This window comes from Engystomops pustulosus, chromosome 5, assembly GCF_040894005.1.
Source record: "Engystomops pustulosus chromosome 5, aEngPut4.maternal, whole genome shotgun sequence".
In the NCBI taxonomy this organism is placed as follows: Eukaryota; Metazoa; Chordata; class Amphibia; order Anura; family Leptodactylidae; genus Engystomops; species Engystomops pustulosus.
Genome location: NC_092415.1, coordinates 158,458,387 through 158,470,871, shown reverse-complemented (window position 1 = coordinate 158,470,871; position 12,485 = coordinate 158,458,387). Strand labels below are relative to the sequence as shown.

The following is a 12,485-nucleotide window of genomic DNA, read 5'->3' as shown; positions in this document are numbered from 1 at the left end:
AGGGCTCAGCCCATCATACAGCCTCAGCACCTCTGTGCTGTACATGTAACGTTCACAGCGTGAAGGGGTTAAAGGAGTTAAATTATCTACAACTCTCCTATTGAGAACACATGCCAATCCAAGCATAGGTATACTGCGAGTTGGGATATTGCAGAACATCTATCTGACATCTAAAGTGACAAAATAGATATGTTAATATGTATTTTGAGTGTAATTTTGTCGGAGGAAATGTTTACAAGGGGAAAAAAAAAAAAAATAGAAATCAGCATTCTCCTTATTGTTTTCCCAAAAGTATTTAAATAAGTTTTCCAAGGTGTTAAATGGAAAACAATGCCTCCTTTTGCTAACTTGAAAGGCAGCCCCTTAACACCAAGTAAGACCTACAAGAAGTCTAATAACATGATGTGGGTTGTAGTCGTTATCCTCTCATTCAGCAAAACCAGTTCCCTACTCTGTACTGAGGAGACCCAACCAGATTGAAACAGCGATGTCTACAATTGGGAGTCTGTTCCTTCTGGAATAGATATACTGGTTTTGCTTGGTCCCATATCATGTTATCAGACTTCTCGTAGGTCATACTTGGTGTTAAAGGAAACCTACCATTTGATTTGATGCAGTATAAAGCAAATATACCTTAAAAATGCGGAAAAACGAAAGAGGGAAATTGGGAACTCACCGGAATGATGTAAAAAAAACACTTCTTTATTATACTTGAGAATGCTGTAGCTACACTCATGCAGGATCATATCTTGATCAATCCCTTAGCTGAGTGGTTTTGCTGAAAAAGCAATTATAACATTTAGGTCCTTGGGAAAGCTGGGTCAGCATGGCTGCCTCAATCAACACTGAGCTTGTATTTACAAATGGAGGTTAGTCAAGCATGACTAATCAACCTGAGCTGGATCACTCATACACAGCAGCTGGGGGATGGTACGGCAATTGATTATTCTGTCTGACAGGGAGAAGAGAGATTACATCATCTTCTCCTGCAGAGAAAAACGCACATGCTTGGAGAAGCATGGAACCAAGCACTGAAGGAGCCATAGAACTGGCAGAGCTTCATTATCATAATGTTATCAACAGGGATTAACCAAGATATGATCATGCATTGGTGTAGCTACAGTATTCTCAAGGTATGTTTGCTTCATAATGCATCAAATCAAATGGTAGGTTTCCTTTAAGGGTGCTGCCTTTAAAGGTATCAAAAGGAGGCATTGTTTTCCATTTAACACCTTGAAAACATATTTGCATACTTCTGGCAAACTCTCCAAAAGGAGAACTCGTACCTTCTGACCCTATTGTTTTCCCACTCGTATTTTCATGCTGCCTTGCTCTCTATGTGAGGAACAATGACTGTTTGTAACTAGATGTATTTTTCCTTTATTTACTGTGAAAAAAAAACTGTTGAAAATGATACATAAGAATAGAAGTTTGCAATGAAAATGTATCTTTGAATCTGAGACCAGCTAGAACATTTGTTTTGAAAATGGAACATTCTCTACTCTCCAGATACCATTATTATTTTTGGCAGGATCACCCCCTCAATATTGGGAAATGAAGGTGTTCCTGCCAACAAAATGCAGTTACTGCCTTCAGAATAATGTTCTTTTTGTAGTAAATGCATTTCCTCTCTGGATCATAATTCTCATGTGGACATTTGGCTGAGTCAAAATATCTGTATTATAAGGTTGTCTACAGAGAAGTCTGAAAGTATCAAATGTTATTCTTACCATTAAATAGTTTTCTCCTAGTGTCAAGGGCTATTCTCCCTACACAACATAATTACTTATTTTAAACAAAATAGAATATTCTGTAGAAATGGCAGATTAATATACAGAAAAGAGACATACAATAGAATATTATCAGGTACCAGCAATGTTATCTTCTTAACCACACTAGCATATGAAGAGGGCTGAGGATGAGGCTCTGCAGACAGTAATGCTACACATCCTTTAGATTGATCTTTTAAGATTCAATTCGTAGAAACTTTACCAAATTTTTTAGAAAGATCAGTTCCAGTTGGAATCAAATCGGTCCACACCCAAATCGGTCCACATCAAATTGTCCTGTAAACTGGCCAATAAGTCCCTCTAGTTCACAGATTTTTCATAAAAAGCTCTTTCCTAACTTCATACATTTTTTAGGTGAGTCAAGTAGGAGCTATCTCAGATGACTGTGCCAATAAAGGCTTCCTTACCAGCCATTGGGGGATTCAGGGAAAAAAATGCAGATGTGTTTTCCAAAATGGAATAAAAAAACTTTGCCTCCTAGCTAAATTGTAAGGCTGCCTCCTTCACATCAAGAATTAACCTTAGATACTGGAGTATATAATATAACTAATTTTACCACAAAATATTGGGAAAACTTATTGACTCCACTATCAGCCTAGAGTGGGAAATGCATTACTCGCCGAGAAATGAAATGCCAAGCAGCCTCCCCCAGTAATGAATTTCACCATGGAAACTTCCAGTAATTAAATGTTCTTCAGAAGCCCATTAAGGAATTGCCCTCCCAATACCTTCCTTGCTGTATAAAAAAAATTAACTTACATACTTACCACCCGGTGCTCCCCGTGGCTCCTTTTCCCTCTCCCCTTCATGTAAAAGATTGGGCAGAGACATGTCCAGGCACTATGAAGCGGGGTGTCGCCGCTGATATGATCATAGTGTGTGCGTGGGCAGAGCACATAGACACCTCTCTGCCAGCTCTTTTACATGATGACAAGAGGGAAGAGGAGTGTCAGAAGGTACTGTATTTTTCAGACTTTAAGACACACCCCAGATTTGGACCATATAAAAAGATAAATATGTTTCCCACCAATTAAATATCGCATTAGTCACACACAGAGACAGCTGTGTTACATACACACACACATCTCCACGATTAACCACATATAATGAATAAACCCCCTAAATACCCTCAGCTCCTTATTCACCATATGTAATAAATCTGATCCCTATCCTTTTAGTTTACCTCTTACACACATACAATCAGTTCACAATCTCTTCTAAATAATGTCCCCATCACCTTTCCCTTCCTCTGCAGCTCCCCAGCTATTGGTAGCATCCAGCTGTAGAGCAAAGGCATTTCATCCTGTGTATACAGCCTATTCTTCCCGGTCATGTGACTTGAGACTGTCACATGACCCAATGACTTCATTGCTAGTCCTGTTTCTAATTTGTCGGGGATCGCAGGAAGAGGAGAGCAGTGTGCAGGGACTTCTCTGATGGAGATTGGGTGAAATGCTTTATCAGCGCTTTAACTTATCTCCATTACAGTAGCAAGGAGGGTCTGGCAATGCAGTGTGGACGACAAGTTGCAGGCACTTTTTATCAAGATTTTTTTTTTGTGCATCTATAGTTACTCGTGTTTAAGCGAGTCAGGTGTTTTTTTTTTGTATTCCTGAGTATGAACTGTACTTTTTCAGAAACCCTAATGCAATGATAAAAGCAAAAACCAGTATATCTATTCCCTAAGGAACACACTCCTAACTGTAGACTGTGCTGTTTCAATGTGTTTGCATCACTTCAGTACAGTACAGTGTAGGGAACTGGTTTAGCTAAGTGAGAGGAAGAGCTCTCCTTATGGAGACTTTGCCAATTAAGGCCACCTTGCAGGTATGTGGAAACTTACAGCCATTAATGCTCCACTTGGGGATTCTGGGAAACATGTGATAACGTATTTCAGGATGAAATAAGTACATTTTTTACTATTTGCTTTTCTTTTTCCTCACATGCCCACCCTCGATAAACTCAGGTGCCTGAAAATGGCAAATTTGTAATGAATCTATGAACCAAAGAAAAGATTCACTCATCTCTACCTATAGGTTTATTCTATAGGACTATCATCATGTAGAGTAATGGGATTCAATACCAACACATAGCAGAATATTGAATTACTTTGTAGGTCATTGCGACTTCTAAATATAATTCATCCTGGCTTAGGTCCTTTCTTAGTTCCAATATATAATAGCAGACTGACAGAATCCACCTCCTCTTATAGTATTATTACCCATCTCAGAACAGTTATTAATTCTGTAATTATTAATTATAAAGATTCATATGCCATTGTGTCACAATCACACTTGTATTATTACGAAAGGCATGAGATAGCAATTAAAACTTTACAGCTACCGTATATTAATCCATTTCCCACAAGTGAACAACTATTTTCTTGGTTCTAGTAGAACATACGCAGGGTCAAGTAAGGACACAATAAAATTTCCAATCTTCTCGAGTTTAACATAATGCACAGTTACCTCATATGCTACAAAATGTTTAATGGCATCACGCTGTGATAATCTGAGCAGTGCAGTTACCTCACTAAAACAGATGGAAAAAGCGTTATTTTTTATCGTTTTAATACAATTACGACACCAGAGTGTGTTCTCCAGTTTCCGCACGTTCATGTTTGGAGTATATTATATTGCCTTAGCACTAATTTGTCTCAACCACATGTTTCCACTCATTTTCAAATCACTGTTATTATTTTTATAGTAATTTCAATTTGTTGTGTATTAAAGGGACCTAAAAGAGAACTTTCCTACTTTCACCAGAAAAACTACATGCAAGATCTGTGAGTAGATGAATGCAAATGATAAAGTAAAGAAATGTTTTTTAAAAAAAAACAGTTCTACTACAACTACAGAAAATGTGGGATGGGTACAGGTTGTCAGCATCCTGCATCAGTTCAATAGTTATGTGTGTGGTGAGTCCCCGAGTGGGGGGGAAGGGGAAAACGTATTGACTCGATTATAAGCCTAGAGTGGGAAATGCAGCAGCACCTCTATATTATCTGATGGAGCACAAACTATGACTTCAGCAGGCAGTGTCACTGCTGCATCATAGTTTCTGTGCTGGCAAATTGCATAGACGCGCATCTGCTGGCCCAGCTGGGAACCCCATGCTTGACAAAGATTCATGGCGAATCGAAACATTGCAGTTTTTTCTATTCCTGTGTGAATAAAGGTTTAACCTTTTTTCATCATATTGGATGCTGTGGCCTTCTCTCTTTTTTTGTCTTGGACTATGGATCCTGCACACTAGTACCCTGAGCTGCGTGCATCAAACAAAACGGCTTTTGGTAATTACATGGGTTGCTGTCTTTTTTTTTTTATAATTAAGCTGGTATCACTAGTGTGGTCCTGCTTCTGGCTAGACCCTTAAAGCTGGACAATACAGAATAATTTAAAGGGAACCTGTCACCAGGAGCACTTTTCTGTCTCCCATATAGAGAATAGAGTACACACCACTAACAAGGTGTTTTTATAGTAACCTGGTATTTCAGAAAAAAGATAAGTTAGATCAAACTTTACTTAGCTGGCTGCAAATCCTAGTCCCTTGTCCCTTGGAAGTGGACAGTGTGGAGCGTTCCTCCATTCCCCTCCCGCCTTGAGAAACCACTCTGTCATGCTTCCAGTTCAAATAAAGAAAAAATCTGTCAATATTCACATATTGCTTCCCCCCATTGCTTTCCCCACTGCAAACCTCCTGTCCCGCCCTGTCCTCCTGATCACGCTGACCGCAGCAGGCAAGTCTCATTCACCCAGGGTCAGCATCTGCGAGGGACATGTGCAAATGAAGTGGAACTGGCTGCTAGGACTCCGAATCCATCTGCGCATGCGCCACACTATGCTAGGCAGTGAGGTGAGTACACAACTTGTTACAGAATTTGTGTTTCACCTGGCGCTTCACTATCTAGAATACCCATCGTGTAGTGTGACGCATGCCCAGATGGATGTCTAACCTGAGTGTTTTCAACCTGCGCATGTCCACCTGCAGATGCTGACCACGCTGGCATGAGAATTGCCTGCCGCAGTCAACATGAACAGGAGGGTGGGGGCAAGATTGCAGAAATTAGGTATGCAGTGTGGGAAGCGAAGTAGGGAGGTAATGTGAACATGAGCTGAATTTTTTTTACTTGAACCAGATACACAGTGGAGCGGTTTCCCAAGGGTGAGGAACCTCTCTCATCACTGGCCATTACCAGGGGATAAGAGACTAAGAGCTAAGTAAAGTTTGATCTAACATCTTTTTTTCTGAAAGTTTTACTATAAAAACACATTTTCAGTGTGTACGCTATACTCTATAGAGGACATGGAGGAGCCAGAAAATGGCTCCTGGTGACAGGTTCCCTTTAATATCATGTTTTTAATAGTATCCAGGTCTAAAGTAGTGTAGGTTATTACGAACATCTCTGATGGTCTAGGACCATGAAAGAAGCTAGTGTTTATTTTTATTGTTCTTGGTCGGATATGGAAATCAAAATATAATCTGGTGGGGTTATAAGCATGATCAACACCCACAAGGTAGTTGCTAAAGTGCTCCACAATTATGTTGGCAACCACAGGGCAAATATTACATCACAAGAAGTATTTATTAAACGAAATAAAACAATGCAAAGACCAACATAACACATTACCGTCCTATGCAAGGCCCAAATAATTCTGAAATGTTGTGACCATGATATAAGGACTAAGCAATATAAACCGTTCATGTAAGAATGTCTGCTGCTCTATTGCAGTAAATGTGTATATGTCACAATCTCCTAAGGTCTCTGGAAGTGCAACATTTAATGTCAGTAGACATGGTGGTCTGGGAAATCAAAGAGGTCAGTGTGTTACTAGTGGCCAGGGGCCACATTTACTAGATGTAAATGATTGTATACATGGTGCTCTATGCCATCAAAGGAGCTTTAGTTAATATATGTCCTAGGGCAGTGAGGGGAATTCATGTCAGTACTGGTGTCCTTTGGGAGAAGTTAATTCTAATATTGGGTGGGGTCGGATACTCTGGTGGTCCCAGGCTCTAACCCCAAAATAATGAGCCTTAGATATATAGTAGAAGACCCATTTTAAAGGCTATTATGGTCTAGTTCCTAGGCTATGATCAAGAGTGGGTCTTCATAATAATATGATGCGCCTACGTAACTCCAATCCAACTTGGATAGTGTAAGAGTTAATGCTACAAATATGGAACCCTTTGGTTTACTCACATATCTCAATTATCTCCATACATGCATGGATTTTTGCAGGTTTTAACAATGTAATAACAGATATAGTTGTGTATTAAAGTAACATTTTATATCAGGTTAATCTGATGTCGATCTTCTATTTACTTACTGTACTGTTTGTATTACAGTGCATTTGTTAAATCCAGATAATGTCTATAAGGTGATGTACACTGCACATTTTCCCATTCTATCTAGTGATCTTTCTGGTGTTCAGTGTAGCATGTACGACTTTATGCTCTGAAACTGATGCACTTGATTTCAACACCATCTAGTGAATACAATCTGAAACTGCATGTATTTTTTATGTGTGGTGTCTAAATTCTTCATTCAATAATCATTTCATTCATTTCACAAACTTTATTTGGGCCATTTAGACACAATATAATCTATGAAGGAAAGTTTGTATATCCTGTTAATAAAGCGCATAAGTTATATAATTCCTTTCAGCTAAAAGATCAAACACTGTTTTAACCCCTTTAATAACATAGACTCATTTGGCCTTAAAGACCATGTATTACAGTAATGGCTGTCTTTATTTGCAGGATAAATTGCATATGACTTTCTATTTTCCTTTAGGTAGCCAGTTAAATGCTGTGTACAATAGGTTAACATTTACAGTGGGTACGGAAAGTATTCAGACCCCTTTTTTTGCACCCCAGTTGCATTCTGCACCCATCAGATATCTTTGCTAATTTATCAAATAAGAAAAACTGAAAAATCAAATGGTCATAAGTATTTAAACGCTTTGCTATGAAACTCATATTAACCCATATGCTGTGCATTTCCTTCTGATCCTCCTTGAGATGGTTTTACTCCTGAATTGGAGTCCAGCTCTGTTTAAATAAACTGATTGGACTTGATAAGATGAGACACACATCTGTCAATACAAGTCCTCACTGCTCACAGTACATCTCAGCACACATGAGAATCATGAAATCTAAGGCATTGCCCAAGGAGCACAGAGACAAAATTGTGGCAGGACACAGATTTGCCCGGGGTTACAAATGAATTACTGCAGCACTCAAGGTTCCTAAGAGCACTGTGGTCTGCATAATCCTTAACTGGAAGAAGTTTGGGACAAACACAACTCTTTTTTGACCTGACTGTCCAGCCAAACTAAGCAATCAAGGGAGAGGAACCTTGGTGAGGGAAAAACCCCAAGATCACTGTGGCTGATGCAGGACATAGATGGAAGGAAGTTTCACAAAGTCAACTATTACTGCAGCCCTCCACTAGGCAGTGCTTTATGGCAGAGTCTGCCGATGAAAGCCTGTCCTCAATACAAGACATATGAAAGCCAACATACAATTTGTAAGAAATCGCATGAAGGACTCCCAGACTAAGAAATAAGATTATCTGGTCTGATGGGACAAAAATGAACTTTTTGTTGTTAATTTTAAGTGGTCATTGTGGAGAAAACCAGTTACTGCTCATCACCTGCCAAATACAATCCCAACAGTGAAATATGGTGGTGGCAACATCATCCTATGGGGTGTTATTCATCTTCAGGGACAGGATAACTGGTTGCAATTGAAAGAAAGATGAATGTGGCCAAGTATAGAGTTAGCCTGCATGAAAACCTCTCCCAGAGTGCTCTGCGCCTCAGACTGGGCCAAAGGTTCACCTTCCAACAAGACAATAACCTTTAGCACACAGCTAAAATAACAAAGCAGTGGCTTCAGAACAACTCTGTGACCATTCCTGAATGGCTTAGCCAGAGCCCGGACCTAAACCCATTCAAGCATTTCCGGAAATGCTTGAAAATGGCTTCCACCAATGTTCACTATCCAACCTGAGTGAACTGGAGATGATCTGCAGGGAAGAATGGCAAATGATCGCCAAATCTGCATTTCTGTTTTTTTTTCTGTCAATATGGGGGGCAGAGTGTAAATTAATGAGCAAAATAGAACCATTTTTGATCTTACCAATTGGATGCAATGAAATAAAGAGTGAAAAATTCTAACGGGTCTAAATACTCTCTGCACCCACTGTATATTTATAGTTTTACATAGATAGGTGAATGTTGAGAGTCATCAGTTGTTGATACCTTTTATTTATAACTAAAAGCCAATTGGAAGCTTTCATGACTACTTAGACCTCTTCATGAGGCCTGGTATAAGACAATACCTGAATAGAACACAAATTTATACACAAACTGACACAGTAATGCTATAAACATTCTTTTAGGTTTTTCTTATTAATTCAAAATAATGCTTTCTTATATACTTTCCTATCTATTAAAAAATTTAAGTAATGTATTAATTTTCCTTATTATGAGAATACCAAAATAGTAGGTGTGTTAAATAGTTAATGGACATCTGCCATAAACTATACAAATTCAATGGGTGGACCAAGTCACACACCATAGTATATTGAACAATTCAGGCTTTAGCTGGCTGTGAAAGTGATCAGTAGCCAAATATCAGCTCCCCCGTTTTAGGTAACTGCAGGGAGCCCTGGAGTGCTGTAAAAGGAACAAAATCACAGAAATCTTCTGTGGCCCATTTTTTGGTAAAAAAAAGACTGCCCGAGATTCATTAGCTTTAATTGGTCATTGTATTACGTTGTGTTGTATTGTATTGTATTGACTTACGTATAATACACTTTATACAATATAACAACTAGTTGTTTTTATGGTTCTCTTTTGCTCGAAACTTTATAATAAACATGATGAGATAAAGGGGATGCACCACAGAAACATTTATCACCTGTCTAAACAATGTCTGGTAACTTAGGCTCCAATCGCTGTACCCTATGCATACATGGACATCTATGCACAGGTCCTCCATCTTATGAAGTGTGGAAGTCCTAGGTGTCAAATCCCTACAATCATATATTTGGATTTTGCTTGTTTGGTAGGAAACCAGAACACTGAAGGTGAGTTCTCCATCCCACTGTTCTCTCACTTCCCACGTTGTATTCAGATGCCTGTTCTTAGGTTTTCATTGAGTACATAAGTTGTATAATGCTGTTTTACTGCGATTAAATTATTTATTTTTCCTAGGTGAGAATTGTATTTCTAGCAACATTGTAATTTGCAGGTTAAGAGGAGTTTGCACGTCCTCCTCCTGCTCATAATAAACACAGATGTCTATTTTCATGACTTCATCTTCTATTGTTATTGTCTCTAAAAGTTCTTTCCTCTATAATAGTTGCAATATCATAGAGACTTTCTGGTACTCAGGAGGTATTTTTGTTGGAAGAAAGTAAATAAAAAAAAGATGCTATAGCTCTATTTTCAAGAAAAAAAAAGGATAGAACTATATTTCTCAAATCAAAAATTCAATCTCAACCACCAGGTTTGTATCTTTAGAGTTCCTCAGGCAAAACTATTTGACTTCAGAACAACACATTATTTTCTAAGGGAAATGCAGCACAAAGTTCAAAGGAAAAGCACATTTGATACAAATTGGAAAACATGCTTTTCATTCCATGGACCAAATCCTGTTGAATTAGTACTTTATTTAAATTCATGTGGTTTTCAGATGTCAGGCAAAAAAACTTCCTATTTCTTTCTATGACCTTGCCAAAAGGTTTAGCCTAAACTTTATACTGGTAGATAACAAATATACTACCTTACCTTAATTTTAGAGGTTCAATACCATCTAAGGGTGAACAGGATTGTTTAACTTAACGTGTCATGAGAGGAGTAAGGGTTTAGTGATCCCTAATACTAATCCCACCCCTAGGTGTCTCTCCCTACTTGATGATAGCCCAAAATGACAGCTTCCAACCGGGCAAAGCTCCCAATACTGAATAACTTAAATCATGGGGAAAGGAGAGACCAGGAAGGTACATGCAACATTGCAAACAAGAGAATAGTCAAAGGTACTATTCAAGGTCACAACCAGATGGCAATTCAGGTACAGTATCAGAAGTTAAGGGATGGTCAGAAACCACTAGTCAGGCAATGTAAACCCTGATCAGGAAGTGAAAACAAGCTAACATTGGAAAAAACTAAGTCACTGACATAGAAATCCACCCCCAAGGAGAGCTTTATAGCTGGTCATTGTGGTAATTAAAAGCCAGCTGAGCAAAACATTTCCATGTTTTAACCCCTGGTTACCTTTTTGACCAGCACTGCAAACATTGAATATAATAACATAAGGTTGTTGTTAAGTGATATTTATACTGAAAATGTGCTGAAAAGTGCTGAAATATATTCAACATTTTGAATTATTTTTATTAGTTATTTGAGATTAAAGAAAACTTCCTTAAAGGGGTTGCCTCAATATAGGTGATCTCTCTCAGATTGATCGTGGTCCAACACCCAGAAACTGTACTGAGCAGTGATTTTGTGCTGTTTCTAGCAATGGATTCTATAAAGGGGACATGGCTGTATGGTAGAGAGTACTGAAGATCTCCAGCAACACTTATGTACAGTTCTGCTTCCAGTTCTGTCTCCTGTTTACCGGATCAGCGTTGGAATGTTACAGTAAGTTTTTACTTTTAAGGACAATCTTTCAGATCAATTTACAAACACATATTTTAGACAACACTCAGTTCACACTTGTGTTTGGCAGGTTTCATTCCTCCTTCCTTTATGAAATAAAGTAGCACATTTCTGCTATTTTAACAAAATTGGAACAGAAGGCAACCTTCCGAACATTGAAGTCAACGTGGAAAAAAGGTGAAAAGAGACTTTCACCTGCCATTCTTAGTTTCCTATAATGGATTGCAATTGTAAATGTATTGCAAGTGTGAACTGAGTTTAATAGATTAAAATGTCAGTGATAGTTTAAAGATTGTCATAAAATAAGCATACATGGAAAACATGTTTTAACTGTAATTGTAATCTTTACAATGTATGAAAACAATAGAGCTTAAATACTAAACATAGTAATACTGTGTGAGTATGACCACTAGCAATTACATAATCCTCTGTATTTGCCTGCATTCATCCTCATTTACCACAAGGGGGAGTTAGAAACTTAATAAGCCCTAAACGACGACTAATTTTCCCTCCAGTTTATATTTAGTTTTTAGTATTGGGAAAAGAAGCAAAACACATCTATAGAAATCTCCTGAATGCTTACTTGGTTTAGTCTTTGCCAATATTCTGGTCCCTTTTTATCCATTTCTCTCAAACTCGGTGGAATGTACCAGAAACAGATATTTGCATATTCAGGCTAAAAAAACAAAACCAAAATCATATAATTTAAAAAAAAAAATAAAACACAGTGTATATAAAAACACAATAAATAAAACTACACCACAATTTTTTTGATCTTGCTTATTCTTTCGAGGGATACATTTTTAATTTTTTAATAAAAAGTTATATTTTGCAGTTTTACTGTGGATATTACAGCGTTTATCAATTTTTTTCAGGGAAAACAGCAAATCATGTAAATTTGTAATTTGCTAATACTGAGAAAATTAAAAGGTGCCTATGTAATAAATATTTATAATACAATTATTTTTGTCAGTTAATACGGTAAAATATTTCATTCAGCTATGCTTTGATTTTTCATTTT

The 12,485-nt window shown here is 37.9% G+C and overlaps 1 protein-coding gene across 3 annotated transcripts in view; it reads right to left on the bottom strand.

Annotated features, from left to right (window-relative positions):
* GADL1 (glutamate decarboxylase like 1) overlaps positions 1 to 12,485 on the bottom strand; it is a 187,157-nt gene that overhangs the window by 33,868 nt on the left and 140,804 nt on the right. For all 3 annotated transcript variants that reach the window (XM_072153577.1, XM_072153576.1, XM_072153578.1), the window contains one exon: positions 12,048 to 12,140. In XM_072153577.1, coding sequence (XP_072009678.1) covers positions 12,048 to 12,140 — 93 coding nt within the window. The remainder of the gene's footprint in view (positions 1 to 12,047; positions 12,141 to 12,485) is intronic.